The sequence below is a fragment of the Budorcas taxicolor genome, chromosome 10 (assembly GCF_023091745.1).
Source record: "Budorcas taxicolor isolate Tak-1 chromosome 10, Takin1.1, whole genome shotgun sequence".
Taxonomy (NCBI): Eukaryota; Metazoa; Chordata; class Mammalia; order Artiodactyla; family Bovidae; genus Budorcas; species Budorcas taxicolor.
Genome location: NC_068919.1, coordinates 71218201 through 71246105, shown reverse-complemented (window position 1 = coordinate 71246105; position 27905 = coordinate 71218201). Strand labels below are relative to the sequence as shown.

Sequence of the window (27905 nt, the reverse complement as noted above, 5' to 3'; positions counted from 1 at the left end):
AATTTCAACAAAAAGATGGAGATTACAAAGGGGAGTGAAACAGAAATGCTAGAAGTAAAAACTGCAATATCAGAAAGAATACCTCTGATGAGCTTATCAGCAAGAACGGGGCCAATTATTTAATACTTTTGTTATCACAAACTCAATTGGGGGTTTTAGGCTTCGTTTTACTTCTCTACTTTATGCTTGGAGGTTACAGGACTTTTAAGAGACTATAAAACTAAAGAAAATAGTGTATAAGTAAATTATCTATGATTCTAACAGTAATTTCAACTTGGAGCCTCCATGTTCATATGCAAAATACAATGCACTATGTTCAAGGTTGCAGTTGTGGTTTTGAAGATGCGTGTAGGTTTTACCATCTGTTTCATCTATCTTCTTTTTGTTGTTGGGGCCCTTTTCAACATTTTTTTTTATTCTTCATTTCACTGTATTCATTATTTTCTTTTCATATTATATTCTTAAAGCTATTTTATTTTATTAAGAAATAACTTTTCAGATTATTCAATAGTTTAGATTGAGACAGCAGATCAAGATCCAATGTGCTCCATTCAACAAAGTTTGTACCTATACTTTCCAATTACACAAATAACCATTTGTTCCCCCAAGACAAAATATAATTATCTACTTGGCTCACAAAAGTCATAACCCCAGGTTCATTTCCAAAATGGATGCTACAGCTTCTGAGCCATTAGGCCAGTCCTATATCATACCCTTTGACAAAATATATTTTACAGCTCATTTCTCATAAATATAATTTCACTGTACACAACTGATAGTAAAGCTGCTCTTTTTCATGGCAAGGAGTTCAATTCTATTTTCATGGCTTACAGTTGACTATTAATAAATGAAGCCCCTATTTCTAAAAAATACAAAGTGAGCAAAAATGAAGAGCTATTTCAGTATGTCTGCCAATGACATCCTTAAAAGGGAACTAGTACAATTCAATTTCAAAAGACCTAATAAGACAGTAGGAAAAAGTAATATATTAACTTAGTATTAAGCACCATTCATTTCTCACAAAAGAGTAAAGTTCTATAAATTCAGAATCTAACAATGTTAAAGTGTCAGTTAAAAACAGAAACAACAAAGCCCTAAACATCAGCTCCTCAATGAAAAGTTCTTCTAGACACTTACCCAAGTCTTCCTAGCATCTCAAGCTCAGGAACCTGTGGTCCACATGTCTCTATCTGCAGTGGTTGGTATTCATACAGAGCTTCTTCAAGTTTTTGAATGGGTGCTAATGAAATATGCTGACCCTGTTAGAAAAAGGAAAGAAAATAATACTTGTAAATATTACTCTCATATTACTACTTATTTGCAGTTTTTAAAGATGAGCTAAATTTCCTCACGTTAAAAATATTACCTGTTTTTCATTACATTACTGAAATCTGCATTAACACACAGAGACAAATAATTTAAAGGAAGAAAACCAAATCCATCATTAAATTCAAATTTAGCCTTAAAGAGTAGTTGTTCAATGTCAATGGTCAAAGTGAAAAGTATCAGTCACTCAATCATGTCTGACTCTGCAATCACATGGACTATAGCCTGCCAAGCTCCTCTGTCTATAGGATTTTCCAGGCAAGGATACTGGAGTGGGTAGCCATTTCCTTCTCTGGAGGATCTTCTCGACCCAGGGATCGAACCTGGGTCTCCTGCATTGCAGGCAGATTCTTTACCATCTGAGTCACCAGGGAAGCCCGATGTCAATGGCAGAATTCACCAATATATAAGCATAATCTATTCTCACATTTTCCTATTATAATTTTGATAATTTGTGCTTTCTTGGAAGTCTTAGATAGGGAGCACAGTAATGAAATTATTATGTGCAAAGTTTTGCTACAGAAATGTCTATTCTGAGTCTATAACGGAAGTAAACTTACTTATCAAATGTGTGTATTTGATGTCTACTTACACATACACACACACACAAAATGAGAAAAGTTTATGCTAAAAACTAAGTTGGATAAAATATCCGCATTTTTTTCTGAAAAGAACTACTGGAAAACTAAAATTAAAAGACCATATTTGATTAAAGATATACAAAATAAAATGCCACTCAGCAACATAGCACCATTACATTGAGATTTCCGTATTTATAATCTGAGCATAGAATTCTAATTTTTGAATATGTGTATTTTTTTACAGTCCATGTTTTATGATTCTAACTATAGTTCTGTTACTTTTCTTGGTATAGTTCTCATCAGTTTCTCTATGTCCTAACTTTCTAATAAAAACTAGTTCTTACAGTTATTAGTTCCAATATTTTCTAATTTTTAATTTATTTCTCTTATTACCTCCCTTAGTTTCCTTTTCTTTTTCCCCTATATTACTAAGTTGGATACGTAAAACAATTGTTTTCTCTTTTATTTAAAGGAGGAGGAAAAAAAGGTAAAAACCATGACTTACAAGTACAGCTGAGGCAGTGACGAATGAGACAATGAAGATGTCTGTATATGACTCATGGTTTTTCTCTTCAACAACTTAAATATACTGTAACATTATCTTATCTAGTTTAACATAATATTAATAGCTTCTCTGACACTGGGACCTCAAAAGTCCATCACCAAATCTGGCGAAAGGACTTGAAAAAACATGTCTCCAGAGATGCACAAATGGCCAATAAGCACAAGGAAAGATGACTAACATCACTAGTCATTAGGGAAATCCAAATCAAAACTATAATGATATACAGTCATCCCTCAGTATCTCTAGGGGTGGAGGGGAGGTCTGGTGCCAAGATCCACATACCAAAATTCGCAGATGCACAAGTCTCTTTATAAAGTGGCACACTAGTACAGTCAGCCTACTGCATCCCCAGATTCCTCATCCCTGGGTTCTGCATCCACAAATTGACCAAACCCAGATGGAATTTCATGGTTGGCTGAATCCTCAGATGTGGAACCCACAAATACAGAGGGCCCCACTGTAGCACTTAACACCCACAGCTATTTAGGATGCCTATTATCCAGAACAAAAACAAAAAACACATAAAATAACAAGTATTGGCAAGCATGTGGAGAAATTGGAACTCACGTATATTGCTGATGGGAATGTAAAATGGCGTTACTATGGAAAACAGATAGCAATTCCTCAAAAGATTAAATATAAAATTACCATATGAGCCAGGCTTTCTTGGTGACTCAGACAGCAAAGAATCCACCTACAATGCAGAAGACCCAGGTTCGATCTCTGGGTTGGGAAGATCTCCTGGGGAAGGGACTGGCTACCCACTCCAGTATTTCTGCCTGGAGAAATCCATGGACAGAGGAACAGACAGGCTACAGTCATGGGGTCGCAAAGAGTCGGACACAACTGAGCAACTAACACTTGCACCTGCACTACCATATGAGCTAACAACTCCATTTCTTGGTTACACCCAAAAGGAAGGAAAGCAAGAACTTGAACAGTCATGCTCATAGCAGGATTATTCACAATAGCCAAAAGATAAAAGTAACCCATGTTTCCATCAATTAATTAATGAATAGGATATACAACATAATGGAATATTTTGTTGCTGTTCAGTCACTAAGTCGTGTCCGACTCTTTGTGACCCCATGGAATGCCACACCAGACTTCCCTGTCTTTCACTATCTCCCAGAGTTTGCTCAAATTTATGTCCATGGAGTCAGTGAGCTATCTAACCATCTCACCCTCTTCTGCCTTCTTCTCCTTTTGCCTTCAATCCTTCCCAGCGTCAGGGTCTTTTCTAATGAGTCAGCTCTTCACATCAGGTGGCCAGAGTATTGGAGTTTCAGCTTTAACATCAGTCTTTCCAATGAATAGTCAGGACTGATTTCCTTTAGGATTGACTGGTTGGATCTCCTTGCTGTCCAAGGGATTTTCAAGAGTCTTCTCTAACACCACAGTTCAAAAGCATCTGTTCTTCAGGGCATAGCCTTCTTTCTCTTACATTCGTACATGACTACTGGAAAAACCATTAAGTTTGACTATACGGACTTTTCTTGATAAAGTGATGTCTTTGATTTTTAGTATGTGTCTAAGTTTGTCATAGTTTTTCTTCCAAGGACCAAATGTCTTTTAATTTCATGGCTGCAGTCATCGTTCACAGTGATTTTGGAGTCCAAGAAAAGAAAATGTGTCACTGCTTCCACTTTTTCCCCTTCTATTTACCATGAAGTGATGGGACTGGATGCCATGATCTTAGTTTTCTGAATGTTGAGCTCTTAAGTCAGTTTTCTGACTCTCCTCTTTCACCCCTCACTGAAGCTCTTTAGTTCCTCTTTACTTTATGTCATTAGAGAGGTATCATTTGCATATATAAAGTTGCTGATATTTCTTCTGACAATCTTGATTCCAGTCTGTGATTCATCCAGCCTGGCATTTCCCATGATGTACACTGCAAATAAGTTAAATAAACAGCGTAACAATATACAGCCTTGTTGGACCCTTATCCCAATTTTGAACCAGTCAGTTGTTCCATGTAAGGTTGTAACTGATGCTTCTTAACCTGCATACAAGTTTCTCAGGAGACACGTAAGGTGGCCTGGTATCTCCATCTCTTTAAGAATTTCCCACAGTTTGCTGTGATCCACACAGTCAACAGCTTTCGCATAGTCAACGAAGCAGAAGCAGATTTTTTTCTGGAATTCTCTTGCTTTCTCAATGATCTTACAAATGGCAATTTAATATCTGGTCCTTATGCTTTTTCTAAATCCAGCTTGAATAATGGAATATTATACAGTCTTAAAAAGGAAAGAAATTTGATATGTGCTAAACCACTGATGAACCTTGAAGACATTATGCTAAGCAAACGAAATAAGCCAGTCACAAAAAGGACAAATATTGTATGATTTCAATTATATAAGGTTCTTAGAGTAGTCAAATTATAGAGACAGAAAGCAGAATGATGACTGCCAGAGACTGTGGGGAGGCAAGGGATGAGTTAGTATTGAAATGAGTATTAGTATTTAAATGAGTACAGAGTTTCAAGTGGAGAAGATAAAAAAATCTTAGAAATGAATGGTGGGTGCACATTGTAAATGCCCTTCAAAATAGTGATAAAGTTTATGTTATGTATATTTTACCACAATTTTTAAAAATGGGTTTTAGATATTTAATTTGCTCATTTATGTGGCTGAAATAATACACATTAAAAAAGAAGATAAAGGTGAGATATAGGAAAACACCATTAACATTATTTTAACCCTGAACCTCCATATGTTTCACAGCCTTTCTAAATAAACTTGAAACTGTCAAGCTACATCTTGTATAACCTCTCAGTAATCCAACTTCTGAACAACAAATCTGAGTAGAGTATTACATAGGTTAAAAAGGGGTCTTCCTAAGCAGGACATTTTGAGTGGCACTGTGACATCCCTATTTCAAAGGGTCTTCTTCATAAGTTACCAAGTACTGCATTCTCCTGCCACATGATAAAGAAGTCCAGTATTCCTGTCACAGTTTTGGGTTTAAAAAAAAAAAAAGAGAACAAGTAAAAGAAAAAACTAAAAGAATTTTAAAAGGTCACCTATTATACCTATCCCATAACACAGTAATCTAGATTATGTTGATTACTCCATTTTCACATTATAAATTAGGAAGCAAGGCCCAGGAAAAATGATACAAAATGGATAATTCCAAGAGCCGGAATACTTTTCAGGGAAGGCAATATTCAAACAAAGAGAGACTCTCTTAAGTCATTAAACTGGTAGTCAACATATTAAAAGTAATCATTCTCTATCAGTAAGGATACCCAAGTTACTGAAGTTATTATGTCATATAATCCAGTCTTTTCTGCAAGTTTGTGGGTACATAAAAGTTCATATAATAATAACAATTAACATTATTAACTCAGTGCCAGACAACAGTCTAAAGGCTTTTAATGTGGTATTTCATTAATATTCACAATAGTTTTATGAGATAAATAGCATCATCTCTACTTCACAGACAAAGATAGGGGTTTAGATATGTGACTAGGCAAGGTCACACTGGAGTTAAAGGCAGGTTGAGGATTAGAAGCAAAGGGTGCCAGATTCTAAAGCCTGTGTTCTTTTCCCATAATTTTTTTATTTTATGGATAAAGAAACTAAGACTCCTAAAATGTAAATTTCTCCTAAGGTCACAAAGAGTTCCTAATTCCTGTCCAGTGTGGGATCTACCATACCACACCATCTTTCAATATCCTATTTTTAGACAATAAGATCACCATGGCTCAATTTAAGCCTGATATAGTAAGTCCTAGATTTCTATACAAATTGTATTAATTTAGATATGGTCAAAATGTCATAGGTTCAAAAAGAAAAAAATGTATTATGGCATTTAGAAAGAAAGAAACATTATTTAGTGATAATTCTATTTATCTTGAGAATGAGAAAACAAAGTTCACAAATGACAGTCCCCTAGTCCCTAATCAATCTAGTCTCCTAGCATTCAATCTTTACCCCCAAAACTGGTGTGTGAAGTGAAGTCGCCCAGTCCTGTCTGACTCTTTGCGACCCCATGGAGTGTACCAGGCTCCTCCATCCATGGGATTTTCCAGGCAAGAGTACTGGAGTGGGTTGCCATTTCCCGACCCAGGGATCAAACCCGGGTCTCCCGCATTGTAGGCAGACGCTTTACCATCTGAGCCACCAGGGAAGTGTGTGTGTGATAGATGCCAAATTTCTCAAATCACTGACATGATTAAGTTAGAGAAAATCATCAAGAGACCAGATATCTCAATATGAGGAAAATGTTAGAGGCTTTTAAGGGACTAGTAGCAAAGTGTTTAAAAGTTTCTGGATGCAAAGTGATATTCCTACCAAAACAGTAAGTGTGATATTATTCTAATTATCAGGAAAAGATGGATTCAGATTAAAGAAGTCACACTGTATGATTCAGTAGTGATATTTAACATCTGAACTAAATCTAACGTGGCACCAAATGATATGGTATGAACTTAAGGACTACAGAAAATCAAAAGAGGAAGCATTGATGAAAGGTAGAAAACTGAAACAGTGCAACTTGTGGGAGACCTCTGAGGACAGGCAAAGTCTACAAAACAAGGCAATGAAGAAGACAGCGATATTACTAGACCAGTATTTTGTGTCTTGAGACAATATTTAATAAACAGGAGCAGAGAATGGATATATGGGGATGTGGGAGTGGAAAGAGACTGATTCAGTATGTCAAAGCCTAAATTGCAACCAGAAAATACTCCAAGACTAATTTAAACTCACATGGTTAAAAATCAGACCTTTCAAAACCATGTCAAACACATCTTGTCTCCATCAAATTACCAAATAAATGATAAAATAATAATCTCAATATGACAAGAGAATGTGGAGAAAGATGTTCTCATATGCCGCTGATAGAAGCACAAATAAGGAACTGCTTTCTTCATGAAAAACAATTTAGTAAACCTTTAAAATATTCATATAGTTTAACTCAATAATCCCACTTGTAAGAAAAAAAAACAGAAAACACTAATCAAATCGTCCATCACACTTTACATTATAATTGTGAAAAACCAAAAGGAACATAAATGTTTAGGAATACTGGGAAAATTAAGTAAACATGAGTTCAACTATAACAGTGTGTATGTCATTTAAGATTATGTTCAAAGAGAAAATTAATAAAATACTAAGTACATAATAAGGATATCCAAACTATTTTTTTTTAATTGCATAAGAAAAAACTATAATGAAAAACTCCAAAGTTTTCACTGTAGTAATCTCTAGGTGATAAGATTGTGTGAACTATTTATATTTTTACCTCTATGTAATATTTTTTAAATTCATCAAAATGGGTAAACTCTACATTTATAACTATAAAAAGTATAAAAAACAATATATACGGGGCCATATTGAGCAACAGCATAGGGAAACAATTCATACCAAATGACAACTGGCTTGATGTCTTCAATAAGTCACGGCATGAGAAAGAAAATCAAGAAATGTAGCACGAGATATGAGCTGTTCTAGATTGTTTGAAACTTAAAAAGTTTAATAAATATAACAAGAGTCATTAGCTCATAACAATTTAGGAAGGAAAAAACAGACATTTTTTAGAAAGGAAGGAAAAAATGAGACATCTGAGGGACAATGGATAAAATTTGAATATGGCCTGGGTATAAGAATACATTGGAAACATTTTATTAACTTTGTTTCGTGTGATTATGGCATTATGGCTATGTACAAGGATGTCCTGTATCAGGGCAGGTCAGAGGGAGATGCAGACTAACCAATTTAAAGGTAAAATTTTACAACCTGCAATTTACTTACACATCATTCTGAAAAAATATATATGAAGCAAATTAAAGATTACTGAATCTAGACATTAGGCATATGAGTTTCACTGTAAGATTCTTCTACTTTGTATTTTGGAAATTTTTCATTATAAATAGTTTTAAAACATATGGAATCTTTGTTAGTTTCAAAAGAAAAATAGCTATGCATTTATAGCTGAGGAAAATAAAATAGTGCCAAAGAAAGAAGAGCCTAGAATCAAGTAGGTCAGGTTTGTAGCTATTTTAGTAACTAGGTTTGAAGATCTGAGTACTGACTGAGAGGAAGAGGGGAGAAAAGTTATAATTAAAACTGCAAGACTTGGTAGTAACCTGAAATAGCTCAGCTGAATATTAAATGAGAAAACCAGAGAAATCTGAAGACTAACTGAAACAGGATAATTGGGAAAGAGAAGGATTGAGAAAAAATTTTAAGATAAAACACAGACTTTGGAGAAAGTATTTGCAAACGACATGCCTTATAGAAAATTTGTATCCAGTATATATGTAAAGGACTCTTAAAATTGAAAAATTCTTTAAAAAAACAAAACCTCCAATTTAAAAATGGGTAAGGATTTTAATAGACATTTCACCAAAGAAGATACATCAAGGGCTAATAAGTACATGAAATGATGCTCAACAGCAGTAATCTTTAGAAAAATGCAAATTAAAACTACAATGAAGTACTACTTCATACCCCCCACAATGGCTATAATCAAAGTGTCCCTAAGGATATAGAGAAATTAGAACCCTTAAACACTGCTGATGAGAGTGCACAATGGTATGACCACTCTGAAATTAGTTTGGCAGTTTTTCATAAATTTACTATACAACTTGGTAATTCCACTTAAAGGTATCTACTCAAGAGAAATGTATGATCAAAGACTTACAAGAATGTTCACAGCAGCATTATTCATGGTAGCCAAATGGTGGAAACAATCTAAATGTCCATCAACTGGTGAATGGATAAGCAAAATGAAGTATATTCATACAAAATGAATATGAATTCATTCATTTAATATTCATATGCTGAATACTATTTAGCAACAGAAGGGACTAAGATATTGATACATGCTATAACATATGAACTTCAAAAATATTATAATCAAAAAAGAAGCCAGGCAAAAGACTACATATTGTTTGATTCCATTTGTAAGTAATGTTCAGAAAAGGTAAAACTATAGATAGTAACATTAATAATTGCTAGGGGCTAGGAATGTGAATGTAAAGTGACTACACAAAAGTACAAAAATCACTGAATCATACGTTTTAAATCAGCAATTTTTTATAGTAAGTAAACTATAACTCAGTAAGTTTGTTTACAAAATAAAGAGTTTAAGATGGTGGTTCAATCAATTCAACATTGTTGACTATGTATGAAATTTACAAGGAAAAATTTTCAGTAAAGGCAGCTAAAAATATAAACAAAAGAGAAATTTTGCTATTATCACTAACAAAATGATGGTCAAAGTCATAAGAAAAAATAAAAACTGGGGGAGACAAATGTATAAAGTGTGAGATCCTAGTAATGAGTCTTCAAAAACACCCACATTAAGTAATTCAAGTATCTTTTGTTGACCTTTCAAAACTATTAACACAAAATCGAGGCCTTTTCAATTTCTGTTTGCAGTTGCCATATAAATAATAAATAAATGAGGCTGAGGGTAAAAATGTAGTGTGAAGAGGCACAGCAAGTCATGCAAACTTACATAAGATCCACATACTCAGGTGGGAAACTACAGGCAAACTGTACATTCAAAAGCATAATTAATGTTTTACTCCCCCCAAATGTAACAAAATAGAGCCTTTGTTTCTCTCCTAAGATATACCTTAGAGCACTAGATTATATTTCAGTAATTTTCTAGTCACACATTTGTAGAAAAGTAAAGAAAGTAAAGTCGCTCAGTCATGTCCAACTCTTTGCAACCCCATGGTCTGTAGCCTAACGGAACCTCCGTCCATGGGATTTTGTATTGGAGTGGGTTGCCATTTCCTTCTCCAGGGGATCTTCCTGATCCAGGGATCAAACCCAGGTCTCCCGCATGACAGGCAGACGCTTTACTGTCTGAGCTATACAACTCCCTTAAAAAGACTTTCCAAAATTCAGCTCATTTCCATATAGAAAAACATAAAAACATTTGAAAAACAAGGCAAATGTTGACAAAGATAATTATACATGGCTGTAATTTTAAGTAATTATTTGAAATGTATGTTTAACTTGTCTTACTCAGCAAGCTTCACATTTACTATAGAAATGTTTACAAGTTACTGAGATTAATCTGTTGATTGAGATTCATGGTAAATAGATGGGGAAACAATGGAAACAGTGAGAGACTTTATTTTGGGGGGGTTCCAAAATCACTGCAAATGGTGACTACAGCCATGAAATTAAACGATGCTTGCTCCTTGGAAGAAAAGCTATGACAAACCTAGACAGCGTATTACAAGCAGAGACATTACCTTCCAACAAAGGTCCGTCTAGTCAAAGCTATGGTTTTTCCAGTAGTCATGTATGGATGTGAGAGTTGGACTATAAGGAAAGCTGAACCCCGAAGAACTGATGCTTTTGAACTGTGGTGTTGAAGACTCTTGAGAGTCCCTTGGACAGCAAGGAGATCAAACCAGTCAATCATAAATGAAATCAGTCCTGAATATTCATTGGAAGGACTGAAGCTGAAACTGAAACTCCAATACTTTGGCCACCTGATGGAAAAGACCCTGACGCTGGGAAAAACTGAAGGCAGAAGGAGAAGGGGACGACAGAGGATGAGATGGTTGGATGGTATCACTGACTCGATGAACATGAGTTTGAGCAAGCTCCGGGAGTTGGTGATGAACAGAGAAGCCTAGCATGCTGCAATCCATGGAGTCACAGAGTTGACACAACTGAGCGACTGAACTGAACTGAGATTCATCTGTTAGATCATCTATGCTGCTGCTGCTGCTGCTAAGTCACTTCAGTCGTGTCCGACTCTGTGCGACCCCAGAGATGGCAGCCCACTAGGCTCCCCCGTCCCTGGGATTCTCCAGGCAAGAACACTGGAGTGGGTTGCCATTTCCTTCTCCAATAGATCATCTATAGCACACTATAAATATGTTGACATAGTGACCAGAAGTTTTTTTGAAGTAAAAGTTGTTTTCAGAGTTAACTTTATCACTTATTAAATGGCTTCCAGAAATCTAGATCATATAGTTTTTAATTTGGAAGTGAATCCTGCATTTTATCCTTATTCATTCTCTTCAAATAAAGGAATAACACAGACTATTTTTTGTGCTAATTCTAAAATGCAGGATTCACTTCCAAATTAAAAACTATATGATCTAGATTTCTGGAAGCCATTTAATAAGCGATAAAGTTAACTCTGAAAACAACTTTTACTTCAAAAAAACTTCTAGTCACTATGTCAACATATACACACGCACAAACTGAGAAGGCAGCAAACCATTTAAAATAACATGAGTAAAGAAAATACATGATTTTCTAATAAAAATAACAGCAACAGAAATTTGAATTAATAATCATTAATATATAGGCTATTGACATCAACTATTAAAAAAATACTTTAAATAAAAATACCCTTCCATATCAATTAGTATAGATTCCCTATTAAATATCATACAACAGGTTATAATTCATAAAGTATTAGCCATTCAGAGTGACTGGCTAAATGATTCTGAAAATCCTTTAACACAATTTTAAGATTCAGAACACTCTAATTTTCTTATCTTACTTAAATGATTTTTATTCACCAGACTAGCCATATCTTCAACATATTTGCTAATAAACTCTGTAAGCTTGGTAAAACCCTCTTGGTATAAATGTCTGTTTAACATCTACCCCATTAGACTGTAAGGCCCTGTTGTTCACTGCCATGCCTCACAGCACAGTACCCAGCAGGGAAGAACTGCTTGGTATTTTGTAGAAAGGGGCATGTGAACAGTCATCTGGTATTGTAGTATGAACATTAGAAAAACCAGTAAGATGGAGGTCAGGTTTCCAAATTCTATAAATTTCAGAATGTTCTTACTGTGTGTAAACAATTGGAATTTTGTAATTACATGTATTCTGAGAGTATGTAAGGAATACATCTCCAGCTTCTCCATACTTTAATACTGTTCTTTCACTTACTCATTAGAAAAAGTCAGTAGATGCTTTTTATCCCTAGCGTGGAAATGTGCTTTCTAGCCACTTAAGGATCATTTCAACAAAATTTCAGACAACAAAACATTGTGATTCTTCTGTTATAATCAAACACCCATTCAAAAGACAAATACTGAACAAAGACTATAAGCCAAGAACTAAAGAGCACAGCAATAAAACAGATACAAGCTCCAGCCTTCAGGGAGCTTGTATTCTAGTAAACCACTTTTCAATGAGATTGCTACTTCTATTTTGTTGAATCATCTTAATGCAAAACAAGGGACCGCCCTGGTGGTCCAGTAGGTAAGACTCCAGGCTCCCAATGCAGGGGAACTAGGTTCGACCCCTGGTTAAGGAACTGGATCCCACATGATGCAACTAAGACTTGGCACAGCCAAATAAATATTTAAATCCAAAACAAAAACAAACAACAACAAAACAATGATAGTGGTGGCTGTTTTTCAAAAACTCGATCCTCTTACATGCTAAATTTATCAAATCCATTAGTAATAAGGAACTTAGAAACCAGAATATTTCACTGGTCTCAGTGCATTAAACCACTACAATTCTACCGATTATTTCTAGAGAAAATATCTGTTGGAGACCTTTCAGAAAAACCAACTATTTTTGAAATACTGTTTCTATGTTGGTAAATGCACTAATAATTTAAATATGTGTGTGCACAAACATACAGGTGTTTTCTATGTGTGCACATGTATCCATCTGTATGTGGATGTGGATATATTTTTTTTAATTGTGTTCATGTGCATACTCAGTTTTTTAATGGAAGAGAGAATATTTTAAAAATATACCCAGCACTGACTCCACGCTAAGTAAATTTTGTTTCAATTCAGTTGTTTTCAATTTATTTTAGGAGCAAGCAGAACAATTTTTATACTATGCTGTTCTGGTCACTCCACGGTGATATCAGCCTGTCATCACTGCAACAGCTGCATGGTAACGACTTCCTGGTAGCACATAATTTCATGGTAAGTACAATTCATTTTCCCCCACAGAAACAGCTTTCTCTAAATTTTTAAAAAATTCACAGAAAAACCCTGCGTGCCAAGACCCTGCATAGTAAGAAGTAACTATATACTTATGCTGACACTGCCTCTAACCTAATATGAATTGAAGTGATTTTATTTCTCTAAGCTTCATTTTTATCAACAATGGGAGGGAGAGAGCAAACTGGAGGGCTGGACTAGATGTTCTCCCAGGTCCAATCTGCAATGACTTCATGACAACTAAGTAGAAATGAACCACTATCTGATAATGTATCATGAAAATAAGAATAACTTTCCCAAATTTAATGTATTAGTTTGATTCTATATACACTAAAGAAACAGTGGAAAAAACAATCACTAATTCCCGGATTCTCAACTTTGTAATCATCAGGTTCTACTCCCTTTCTAAATATGTGTTTTGGAATGAGCAGAATATAACTTAAAAAAAAAATTTACAGTTGGCTTTTATAAACATTCTAACATTGATTTATTCCCACAAATCAGCCTTTATGAGCATTCCTGTTTTTTAAAAAAATATGATGCCTAAATAGTAAATTACCTATTTTTCCCAAATTTTTCCTTCTAAACAAAAACAGATTTCTCCAGAATATGAAAAAGGATTTATCCTGAATACACTAGGAAGTGCACCATATTTTTCTGACTCTTTAGTGACAATCAGTTCCATTCAAATATGTAAGATATGCTTTGAAACATCAAAGGAGAATTTAACTACCCAGCTGGGCTTAAACTTCTTGTTCATCATTAGAAATCAAACAGTCCTAAAAATGTTATACCCTCACTTGGCCAAGTCAAGTCTCCAAAACTGTTTCTATATCAAATTGGCCCAGAAAACATCATCAAAATCTGTTCACTAAAGTGGAATTACTTTAATCCTGTTAACTGAATTCACTTGCAATCTCCTCCCCATAAACATACCACTTAGTGTTCAAATTACCACATTAAAAAAATGTTCTTTAATAATATATCAACTCTTTTTAGAACTCATATTATTAAATCAATTTAAACTATTCCTTGAAAAAGAATTTCGAAAACAAAATGCAACATTTATAGAAATTTTAAATTCAGGGGAGAAGTTAGGAAATAATATCTTTAGAAAAAGATTTTAACATCATAAAAGTATTTCAAATATAAAAACTGAATCCTATACATTTTTAAAAATTAGTTAACTTTTTTGGCCACTCCATGTGGCTGGTGGATCTTAGTTCCCTAATCAGGGATTGAACCCAGGCCCCGGCAGTGAAGGCAACAAGTCCTAACACATCCAAGACATATCCAAATGTTATCTAGAAGGATCCCAAGTGACAAGACTGATTTAAGTTCAACAGAGCTATAATAACAAAGTCACATCCTGTACAGGCGGTTAGGTTCTACAGTCAGAGTAAGGCAAAAACTGGTCAAAATAACCCCTTCAAAAATCCTTTAAATAGACCATAAAGTACATTGTTCTGTGCATACTATAATCTTTATATATAAATCCAACCCAGTTAGCTTTTCCTCCAGCATTAGAATAGATTGGTTTGTTCTGTGGAAAATCACATAAAGTACTTGGCTCGCTTGTGGCAACTGCTGCTGTTGCTGCTGCTGCTAAGTCGCTTCAGTCATGTTCAACTCTGTGCAACCCCATAGATGGCAGCCATGTTGTTTGTTTTAAAAACACTTTTTATTGGGGGAAAAGAGGAATTCTTTTCTATTTGTCTCCCTAGTTAGGTGTTTTCAACTTTAGTTAAATTCAAGTAAGTTAAATGTACATATGATATGACTCTTCTAAACATGACAGGTTTCTGAATGCTCATTCAATTGAATTCATGGGGAAAAAATGGCATCTGAGATGATGAAGGCTGAATGTGACTTATATGGAGGGAAAGAGAGAGCACTTTTAATGAAAAAAAAATTTTTTTAACCAAGAAAAGCTTCAGTACTGTAGTAGAAATAGAAGCCAGAATATGAATGATAAAAGAAAGAACGGAAGTTGTGAAGTAGAAACACTGAATAAATCTGATTATTATTCTCATCAAATTCTAAGATAAAATGAAAACAAGGAGATATGGCATTAGCTTAAAGAAAAACTAGGGTCCAAGGAAGAGTTTTTGTTTGTTTTGGTTTTGTTGTTTTAGGTTTTATTTTCCCTTGAGCACTAATAAATGAGGCAGTGTTGAAAAGTATTATTTTTACATTCTTTCTCTGATGCTTGTCTTGCTACTGAACTACCATTTGTTGCCAAGAGGACAGAGTGTCCAGCAAATCATATCTGTTTCTATAAAAAGATCAGAAAAGAAAAACATCAAGCAGACTATTTGGTGAGACAAAAATCTGCCTCCTTAAAAAAGTCTCCACAAAGCTTAAGAAAAACATTTTTTACCAGAAATTTTACAAACTTTTCAGGCATACAGCATTTTGGCTCATTTACTTTTAGTAATTACAAACATAGTTTTCAAGAAAAAAAATCTTATTTTGGCACTTTAAGTAGACTTTTAATTAGCCAACAATAACAACAACTTAAGTCTAAAATTTTGAATGTGATAAAATACGAAAATTGCTTTATATAAAGTTCTCTACAACTATTACTTTTATGATACAAGCAAAACAAAAAATATCACATAAGATTAGTAGAATTTTGAAGCAGAAATATTTTTCAGTGGAAAGGGAGCAGAAAGCTTCTTTATACCATAATAGAGATCAAATAGTTCAAGAAATCATACTTTCTTTAGATCTAAACCCTCCGTGCCTAGTACAGTGCTTGGCACATACCAAGAATGTTTGTTTCGTAAATGAAGAAATGTTTAATAATGATCCACCATATACCACTCACTCTAATCCTCTAAACCAAGCCATCCCTCCCCAAAACTACAAAACAAATCTGGTTCTATTTGAGGACATTTAACTACAGAATAAGTGGTTATTGTCCTATCCCCATTGTAGAAAACAAACTGCTAAATCAAACTATACTGACTTTATCCTTCTTTTGTCCTAAAAGGAAACAAGTACTATGAATACCCTAACCATCCCAACCTGCCTTCCCCAAGCACGTATCACCACTGTCACCCTCACAAAACCACCACATAATCAGATCTAGACTCTAAATATAGAATATTTATGGTTCTCTGATTCCCTTGCAATTTCACATAAACTGACTTTTACGAAAGTCATGCAGGTAGAGAATATGATTATTTAACACACAATAATCACAAATAACACCCACACAAAGGACACAAATATTCACTAAACATCTATTATATACCATGTACTATGCTAGTCTTTATACATACAGCTGAGATAAGTATTACTTTATCTTACAGGAAAACAAATTAATGTTCTCTAAGATGAAGTAACCTACCCAAGTTTTAAACCCTAAACTTCCAGCATTCACCAAGCACTTTCCTACAGGACTATGGTATAAAAATTGACTGATCAGAACATTTAGAGGATATTAGGCCCCAGTGGGCTTCCCTGGTGGATCAGACAGCAAAGAATCCGCCTGTAGTCCAGGAGACCTGGGTTTGGTCCCTGGGTTGAGAAAATTTCCTGGAGGAGGGCATGGCAACCCACTCCAGTATTCTTGCCTGAAGAATCCCAATGGACAGAGGAGCCTGGCGGGTTGTAGTCCATGGGGTTGCAAAGGGTCAAACATGACTAAGGGACTAAGCACAGAACACACAGGCACTAGTGAAGGGATGAGAGAAAGGATACACCACTAGAATGGATTCTACTTTCAAGCATTGAACAACACATGCTTATATTTATAGTAAATGTAAATTAGGAAATGCTCATTTGTTTTAAAATGTTTGTATATAAGTGCTTTTTAAATGAAAGTTACCCTAATTCATTAAAACATACAACTCAATTTCTTTTTCGAAAACATTCACATTCAACTTCGCCACAATACATTTAGGTTGATGCAGATTTCACCTGTACTGAGCTATGTGCTTCATCTTTCTTAGAATCTCTTAGAAGTTCAGTCTTCTTTTTTAACAAGGAAAAAACAGTATCTTGCTCAAAACAAACAAACAAAAAAAAACAACTATGGCTTGTCTATGAATCCATGAAAACTGAACAGATTTCAAAATATGAACCAGGAAGACTACTTCAACTGGAAAGAAATCCTAAAAATGTAAAAGTAAGCCACTTTCCTAGAGAGTTGACTTAATAACCAAATCCTTAAATCACATTTTACTAGTTTAACAGATCATTTTTCATAATCGACAGATATGCTTTATGTTTATGACATGAACTACATAAGCAATTCAGAAAAAAAATCACAATCTTAGTATAAATTTTTCATCTGAGAACATTATGTGTTCACTGAGCATAAAAATGATTCGACAATACAGGAGTACACAGACTACCACACAATTTGTTTTTTGTTTATAAAAATTAAAAAAACTAACTTTATTTTATAACTTTTATAAATAAATACATAAATACACACAGAAATAAATGAGAGGTACATTTAGTAAACCAGTGCACTAGAAGACAAAGAAAGCAATTAGTATGGTAGAGTTTAATGAACACAGCTTTAAAGCCCTTCTGGAAATTACAGGCTTGATAAAAGCACTAACGTTCTACCAGTTGCTGAAACAGGTGCTACTGCCAATCAACTGCATTTGCTGAAGCTGAAGCATAAAGACATTAATTAATCTCTATACTGAAACCAATGGCTGCCTGCCATTTTGATTACCATTTTTTTAAAAAGGGAAAAAGATACAGTCCTTATATGGCCAAATACAACTCTAGGTAAACTACAATTCTAGGTAAGCGCTGTATCTACTTACTTAGTTATATTATTTGCTGGTGTTCTTTATCCTAAATCCAAAACTTCAGTAGGTTGGAGTCTTGGTTCTTACAGTCTCTCCACCTGTTATTTATGAGTTATTTCTAGTACCACAAAGAATAAGAAAGATATTTGGAGAAAAAGTCTTTCTTTGTTGTTGTTCATTTTGAACCTTTCTATCAAGAGATACATGACTCATGAAGGCATTCTTTAGATCAAATCTGCCTTTTCATTAGAACTTACCCACACTCCCCTATCTCAGCTCTCAAAACACACACACACACACACCACATACCATATACCACATGCACACACACACCCCTAAATATTTTGTCTTACCACCATCATATCCTACCTACCTTTATCAGATGCCAAAGAATTTGTTTCACATCCATTTGAAAACACATAAATATAAAGTGGAAAATGTATGTGGGGTATTTTTATGATTTTCCAACCTTTCAATGTTTCAAGTTAACATTGATCCTTGAATCTTAAGTAACACTATCTGTTTTACATGTTTTTAAAGTTGCTTTCATTCAACTGTACATGCCTGTGACCTCCACAATGACCTCTACAAAAGCAGTTGTGCACTTTACTGTGGTGCAAATCCTCACAGACAAGTTGAACCTGTTCTTTTTGGCGCTGAGCCCTTTCGCTGAACACACAGCTGAGATTTATTATAAAAGGGAACTAAGGGGCATTATTGCACAACATTTATCCTTCACATACAGCCAAGTATAATCTTTTACAACCTTTGAGAGCTCTTAAATAAACAGATCTTCTCTTAATTGCATAAAGAGTTTCTTATTTGTCACCAATCATATGGCATATTGAGATTCATTTTACATTAGGAAAAAGCTAGCACAAAAAAACATACATTCTAAAAAGTTGTTAGTCTCTTAGTATTTATTCAAAAATAATTATACTCTGAACACTCAGACCTAAGGATACTTTGAATACTCAGACCTTGCTGTTTTTAGCAAGTTCAACACAGGTAATAAACATCTGTCTTCAAGGAGCTAAACTTTAATAGGTTTAAGAAATCTTTCTATAGCACTTCTATGGGTCTTTTGAAAATATTTCAGAGAAAATATTAACCTTTACTTTTATACTGTTTTATGTTTTCTTTTTAATTTCAAAGTTCAGTTTTAGTTAGCTTTCCCAAAGCATTTTAAAAACAGTTACCATTTCTAAAGAATTCTGAGCTCTGATGCACATAACTGCTACCAAGCAGATCTCACTTCAACAGCAGATCTGATACTGTGGGGGAAGAGAAATTTCATGAATTCTAAGAGTAGCTCTTATAACAGAAATTACCACACCATTTACATGAATTCTTCAGGATTTGCTAATTGATTCATCATCAAGACTTGCCTGTGGAAAACAAAGAAACTACTATAACCTCAAGTATTCTATCCTGAAAGTCAGGTTCAAACTAGTTTATCAGCTAACTGTTCAACATAAAGGAAACTAAAATATGTTGATTCAGGTGAATATTTCCTTGCTCTAAGTTCTTCTGATCTTTTTCATTACTATTAAGTGTACAAACAATAGGGGAAATGTCTATAGACTTATGGGAGCGGGGCAGGGTGCATTGTTTAATAGACATAGGACTTCAATTTTACAAGATAAAAAAATTACAGAGACTGATAGTAGTGGTGGTTGCACAACAATATAAATGTATTTAATAGTACTGAACTGTATACTTAAAATGGTTAAGATGGTAAATTATATGTCTTTTACCCAAATAAATTCAGTTTCATTTAAAAGATAAAATTATTATTTTTTAAAGATTGATAAAAAATTGGTTTTTAATGGTGAAAAAAATCTAATGTTATATTTTTAGGAATCAGGGGTTCATAGTGAGCAAAACAAACATATTCACAGATGATACCAAATATAGTCTGTAAAGACAAAATAAGTAAAGAGTTAAATAAGAAATTTCTTTCAGTAAAATTAAACATTTTAAGCAACATATTTATATTGCTCCAGACCTAAGAAAAGATGTTTTAAACAATCTGTCTCTCTAATAGTCTCTCCTTCTGTCTAGGGAATACAAGTAGAATTTCATGAGTTTGGAGATTTTTAAATTTCGTCACTAAAACAGAAAAAAAAAATTTATGTAAATATGCAGTCTTTCAGAAAAAACTTATATTAAATTTTAATTGTTTTTGCTAGCATTACATCTTTAAATAGATACAATTAGTATGCTAGAACATCACTAACCAGTTTCATTCATAATGTTTATACTACTTGAGGTAACATAAAAATTGATGACAATAACCATAAAACATGAAACAAATACATAAAAAATGTCTCAAGACTTGATCTTACACAATGTTCTAACACTATGTCAACGCTGGTGGTATTTTTTAAATACCTAAGCCCTCTAATTCATTTTGAAATGCATGTGCTTTAAGATTTCCATAATATCCAAAACCACTCTTGATGAAGTCATAACTATAATTAAAAATAACATCCAAAGAACCCATAGTTGTAATGTTAAGCAGGTTAACCCAGGTTAACCTCCAAATAACTTAAAGCAGCTGTAAGAACAATTCCAGTCTCCATTTATTTTGGTTTTTCACACCCCAACAGCTTTCTCATCTGTCTCTCTCTTCTTTCTAGCAAGATTGCAAACAAATACACTATCTGCCTATAACTCCTTACTCTTTTAAACTCCTTATACTATGTGTCCTCATCGAATAATGCAATGTTTAAAACATAGGCTTTGGAGTCCAAAAAGTCAAATCCCAGCTCTACCGTGAGTATCGTTTTTTAAACACGCCTCATTTTTACCTGTAAAATTATTTTCATGACCCAAATAAAATATATTTAAAGGACAGAGCATAGTCTAGTATGTACAAAAGGCTATTCTATTATCACCTTCATCAGGAAGAGAAAGAAGAGGAATATTTTGCACCATTGCCATAGACCATCTATTAGTCACTACCACCAGATAAAATCACCACAGGCAAGTATTAACATATGAATGGTAACCTTTCAAAAGCCTGTCTGTAAGAGCTCAAGACATTTTCCTACAGAAACAAAAGTTTTGAATGAGAGTACAATCCTGAAAGTAGGCTAACAATATATAAAACATTAATTATCTTAAATTTAGTAAAGCCCTAGAAGCAATACATGAGAGAAAACAAAGAAAAGTTCGCTTTCTCTTTCCTGGGTGCAACCCTGGCCTTAGGCAAAGCTTCAAATTTCTGAAATTTTAGCTTCTCTGATTTTGCCTTCTGTATTCCTATCCAGATCTACTATCTTTCTCAGGTGTTTTATGTCGCCACAACACTATAACACTTAGTTCCTAATTAGAAACATTCCACTCAAACCTACTGATTCTCAAAGTGCTCCATGATCTTACGTCACCAACCTACATCTCATCACAGAACTTCCTGATATCACTAAGGTGTTAGAAGTAAAGAAATTGCATTGCATGATTTTACATAGACATCTGGTTTTTATAACATTATTATTGCTTTTAAAAAGAACATTTGTAAAACATTTTTTCTGGAACAAAATACAAAGAAGTAGTTACCTTTTAAATATATGGGCTAAGAAATATTCATTGATCATTTTATACCTTGTGTAATGTTTTTGTGTTTTTAGCAAGTGTCCACAAATTATCTGGGCCAAATTTTTCATCTTCATGTTTTCCTATATAAAAATCAGATTCTCAAAAAGCATTAACATTTTTCACAATGAATCAACTATGGTAACATCAGGAATTTCACAATGAAAACTTGAAAGAGTACAGAAGCCCTGGTTAAAATCTGAGTGTCCAAAAATAATGAAACTCAGAGAATCCTATAAGTATACAAAATATTAGACATCATCTCCAGTTTTACTGGCCACTTGATTTTGAATCTCTTTTTTAATATCCCTATGTATGACTAAACACCCTACAACTTATCAACCAAAGTACCAGAATAGTTTATAGAGATATGCCTCAGTAGCTAAATAAATGCATAAAAGTATACACTTAACTGAATGAAGAGAGATGAAACCTATATGACACAACAAAATGTATCACTATGTGCACAAATCACAATATTTGCCTTACAAAGTTTAACTACAACTTTTTTTGTCTTCATTTTCTTTATCTCATAAGACTTTCTAGGAAATATGATTTGTTTTTCTTTTTTGGCCACACCATGTAGTATCTTAGTTCCCCAACCAGGGATGGAACCCATGCCCCCTGAAGTGGAAGCATGGAGTCTTAAGGACTGGACTGCCAGCGAAGTCCTGGAAGCATGACTCTTACTGAAGAGAGATATGCTCTTGCTAAGAACAATGCACTGACAATCAATCACCATGGTAATACAAATCCATAAATACCTAGGATACATCTTTAACTAAAGTATTTTAGTCAATAAAGCCCTAGATCATTTCTTAACTATGAGTTCACCTAAGGCGTTAACCTAGTCTGCATTCTTGGTTTCTGTTTTCAATAATCCCAAGTGATGGCCAGACTAATGTTTGTTTTTCTATACATCTACCACAAGTATCTGCTCAATAGAAATTCCCATAAAATGTGAACCCAATAAAGAATGGAGTTACATTTAGAGCTTTTACTATCTGCAAAATTAAGTTATGTTTTAAATCATTGTTTAATGACTTAAAAAGTTTTTAATACTTTTTAATGGACTGTATCATTATTTCCTATTAACCCATTTATAATTTTGAACAAATTCTTCTTCCTTTGTGTTTAGACTGCTTAACATTTTTGGAAAGTCTACATCCAGTTCTAAGACTTAAGTTTAGAGTTAGTCACTTACTCTCTTCCTTTTACTCATTTTCAACTTCTTTACTTTTTAAAAACATTATCTACTATCTTACCTAGGAAGGAACTAATAGGTTAAATCTGGAAAACAGTTTATAATTTACAGTATCTAAGAAAATCATTCAAAGAATCTGTTCTGAGCTTACTTTCACTTAATTTCATTTTATTCTCACAAATACCATATACAAAATATATTCCAGTCAATAATATATTATTCCAAATGAAGAAGGTTATTTACCCATGTCCCACAAGCATTAACTTATAGAACCAGAATTTGAACCTCCTCAGTATGATACTAAAGCCTTCACCTATCCCTAATCACACTGCTATCCTGCCTATTTTCTGTAAAAAGGCAAATAAAAGTCTCTTGGTTGTGCCATTAAATAGAATACCAGGAGGATACAATTACCTTCCATTACCTCTCATTCTCAACCCAAATGCCCCTGTTGGAAAAGTACAAGTTGCTACTACATAGAACACAAGGAAAATAACTTGATAATCTTTGATAAAACACAGTGGGACTTTATTAGAACTAGTGACAGCTATAAAAAACTATGCTAAATTATTTACCATTTCAAGGATAAGAGGTCTTGCACCAGAAATAGGTGATTATATTTATGGATCTAATTTCTGAAACTAAATCATCACTATAGAAATTAAAAGACTATTTTACAGAGCCATGTCATTATCAATAATCCTCTTAGTATACACAAAGGCAATGTAAGAGTTCCTACTCATGATAACTATGGGTTGGTTCAAGGTCTAAGTTATTTCCTGTATCAAATACTTTTTCCTTCTTTCATTTCCATCTTTACCTGTCTCTCTCCTTCTTCACATGTTTAACCCAAGAAACACTCTGGTATAATGTTATGAATCTGAAGGCTTATATTCTGATTCTGACTTCCATTGTCCTCCTAGACACAGAAGACATATTAGTAAATAAGGACAAAGAGGTAGGATCAATAATACTGATGCTGCTTATTTATATGTACATACATTCAATGGCCATTCTGAAGATCAGCCCTGGGATTTCTTTGGAAGGAATGATGCTAAAGCTGAAACTCCAGTACTTTGGCCACCTCATGCAAAGAGTTGACTCACTGGAAAAGACTTTGATGCTGGGAGGGATTGGGGGCAGGAGGAGAAGGGGACCACAGAGGATGAGATGGCTGGATGGCATCACTGACTCAATGGACGTGAGTCTGAGTGAACTCCGGGAGTTGGTGATCGACAGGGAGGCCTGGCGTGCTGCGATTCATGGGGTCACAAAGAGTCGGACACGACTGAGTGACTGAACTGAACTGAACATTCAATGGCATAAAACAGTCTCCAATTAAAAGATCTCATTAAGATGACTACACATATAGAAATTTAGCACCACCAGCATTCCAAACAACTCAATATACTAATTTTAGATGTATTCTAAAAAATTCATATACATTAAATAACATTCATTTTTACAGAATATAATCAATAAAACTATAAATACTCAGGAAGTTTTGAATGAATGTTTGTCACTTATTTGAATTAGCACTGTTCAATTTAAACATATGATCCCTCAACTGTAATGTCAAGATATGATCTGAAAGAAGGCATTGTTATTTATCTTATGAAAAAGTAAGCCCTAAATAAAATTCCAGCAAAATTGTCTATAATTGTGTTTATATTATATGAATGATTTGCTGTTTCTCAAAAACAGCATGTGGAAACTCAGTAATTCTCAAACTTGCAAAGTATTTCCATGTGCTTAACAAGAAAACTATCCAAAACAAACAATGCTTAAGAAATATTTTATTACCCTACCATCTGTTTTAGTCCTTTCTTCCCCCTTTGGTCCCAACTCACCTTCTTTCTTTCTGTTGCCTGCCTAATGCTCATAGTAGCACTTCTAAAGAATAAGGCAGCAAAATTAGATAGCGTGTTGGGGACTTTAGTCCCAGATATTACTTGACAGTGACATAGTCTAGAGTTAAATATCTATGGACATAAACTCCTAAATAAGTTAATACACACCTCAATGAAAATACTGAATATACTATGTTATCTTTCACCTAGTCTTCAAGATTATCATTCAATATTCACCAAAGGGAAAATATAATAAGATCGTGTGTTTCTTAAAGTTAATACCTTTTATTACTATAAGCCTTAATTTTACATGTGTTTTTAGCTAACAAATATATAGAAAATATATATGGGTATATGTACATAAAATCTGATGAGGCAGCAGAAAAATTTTAAAGCACAACATGAAGTAAAACAAAAAACTAAACACTATTACCATTTCTCACTAGCAAAGATGCTTAAGTAGCCCCTCCTCAAACAGGTATTGTTGAATTCCATGGCTATGAAAATGTCAGGAAAAAGGCAAATATATAAAGAAATAAGCTATGATTATAAATATTTTTAAAACAGTAAAAACATGTATAATCTTCCTTTAAAACTTACCTCTTTATACTAAAGCCCAAAAGAGGTGACAAAATCAGGGAAGTTGAAGCCCTATTAGGCTCTAAAAGTGCAGAAAGACAAAGAGAACATCTTGAAAGCAGTAAATGAAAAAATGACTACTGACATATAAGGGGACCCCAATAAGATCAAAAACTGACTTCTAATAAGAAACCACAGAAGTCTGAATGTGGTAGAATGATATTATTAAAAATCCTGAAAGAAAAATACTGTCAACCAAGAATTCTTTGTCCAACAAAACACAAGCCAAATAAAGACATTTCAAGATAAACAAACACTAAGTGATTTGTTGTGAGCACACATGCTCCACGAAAAAAAAAAAAAAAGTACCAAAGTCTTTCAGGCTAAAATGGTAGTAACTAAATTGTCACAAAGAAATAAAGAACATTAAAGGGGTAATTATATGGGTAAGTATAAAAGACATGAAAAAAAAAACCTTTCTCTCCTTTTTCTTCTCTTGTTTTTAAAATAACTGAAAAATGGTAAAACTGTGTAATTTGGCTTTTCACATATAAAAGATATATGACAATAACAGCACACAAGAGTAAAAATAAATGGAGTTAATCTGAATCAAAGATTCTATATTACTGGTATTGAATTAGTATTAACATGAAGTAGTATGCAATAAGATGCACACTGTAAGCTTAAAAAGTAACTCAACAAAATACAGCAAAAAAATTTAAATGTTGAAACACAAAACAAAGCAATAAAAAAGGAACAAAATGGACATGTGATATACAGAAAACAAATATTAAAATGGCTAATGTAAACTAAATCATATCTATAATTACATTAACTGTAAGTGGGTAAATATACCAATCAAAGGGCAAAGACTGTCAGATTGGAAAAACAAAATCCAACTATACAATGTCTTTAAAAGACACATCAGGATCAAATACACAGAATAGACTGAAAACAAAAATGTGGAACAAGATAAACTGTGTAAATAAAAACCATCAGAGAGCCACAAAATAGTCTTAAAGAAAAAAACTATTACATAACTGAAGACAAAACTAGACAATTCAACAACAAAAATTTCACTATTCCAATCTCAATAACTGACAATCTTGACAGCAAACCAGTGAGGATACAGAATATTTAAACAACACCATCAATCAACATGATTGTGCAACACCCAGCACTCTCCCTAAACAACAGGAAAATACAAATTAGAGTGAAGTGCACATAAAAAATTTTTCACAATAGAAAATATGTTGGGCCATAAAATAAGTATCAATAAGTTTAACAGGATTAGACATACAGCATAGTTCTCTGACCACAAAAGACTTAAACTAGAAATCAATAAGTAAAAAGAATTTAGGAAATTTACAAATATTTGGAAATTAAACAATACACTGTTAAATAACTGATGGTCAAAGAAGAAATAACAAGAAAAATAAGAAACTTTTCAACTATATAAAAATTAAAACACAAATTATTAGGGCAGCTAAAGCAGTGCAGACAGGGATTTATAGCCTTACATTCCATTCTACAAAAGAAGAAAGATCTCAAAGCAAAAACTTAAGCTTCCCTCTTAAGAAATGGGGAAAAGAACAGCAAAGTAAAGAAAAAGGATATAATAAATATTAGACTAAAAATCAATAAAACAGAAATCAGAAACAACAGGGAAAAAATCAATAAAGCCAAGGATGATTCTTAGAAAAGATCAACAAAACTGCCACAGTGATAGCTTGACTGACCAAGAGTGAAAAAGAGAGGATACAAACTATTCAAGTAGGAAATGAAAGAAGTGACATCCCACATGAACCTACGGAATTTCAACTTAGATGAAGTCAATCAATTCCAAGGAAGACTCCAATTACTAACAGGGAGAGAGCGACAGAGGAAATGAGAGAGAAAGAAGAGGAGAGAGAGGGGAATGATAAACAAAAGAAAATGTAAAGGTCTAAACAGACCATACGAAGTAAGGAAATTTAAAAGTACTTGGAAACCTTCCCATTTAAGAAAAGCCAAAACTTTTGTAAAAGATGGCGGAGGAATAGGACGGGAAGACCACTTTCTCCCTCACAAATTCCTCAAAAGAACATTTCAACGCCGAGCAAACTCCACAAAACAACTTCTGTAGGCTGGCAGAGGTCATCGGGCAACCAGAAAAGCAGACCATTGTCTTCAAAAACAGGTAGGAAAAAATATAAAAGACGAAAAAGGAGACAAAGGAGGTGGGGAGGGAGCGCCGTCCCGGGAAGGGAAGCCCGTCCCGGGAAGGGAATTTTAAGAAGAGAGGTTTCCAAACACCAGGAAACACTCTCCCTGCCGAGTCTGTGGCGAGTCTTGGAAACACAGAGGGCAACATAACAGGAAGGAAAAATAAAGAAATAATTAAAACCAAGAGATGACAAGCCCAACAGTAACTCCCCCAGCGGAAAAGCAGCACAGACGCCTGCATCCGCCATTGGGAAGTGGGGGCAGGGCAGGGACGCGCGCGAGGCGCGGGCTGCAGTGCTTTGTAAGAATCGGGCAGG

At 34.1% G+C, this 27905-nt stretch overlaps 1 protein-coding gene across 3 annotated transcripts in view; it reads right to left on the bottom strand.

Annotated features, from left to right (window-relative positions):
* Positions 1-27905, bottom strand: part of MNAT1 (MNAT1 component of CDK activating kinase) — a 233937-nt gene that overhangs the window by 87596 nt on the left and 118436 nt on the right. For all 3 annotated transcript variants that reach the window (XR_008199997.1, XR_008199998.1, XM_052646731.1), the window contains one exon: positions 1138-1259. Coding sequence is in view for 1 of the 3 variants with exons in the window: in XM_052646731.1 (XP_052502691.1) it covers positions 1138-1259 (122 nt within the window). In the remaining 2 variants the exon portion in view is untranslated. The remainder of the gene's footprint in view (positions 1-1137; positions 1260-27905) is intronic.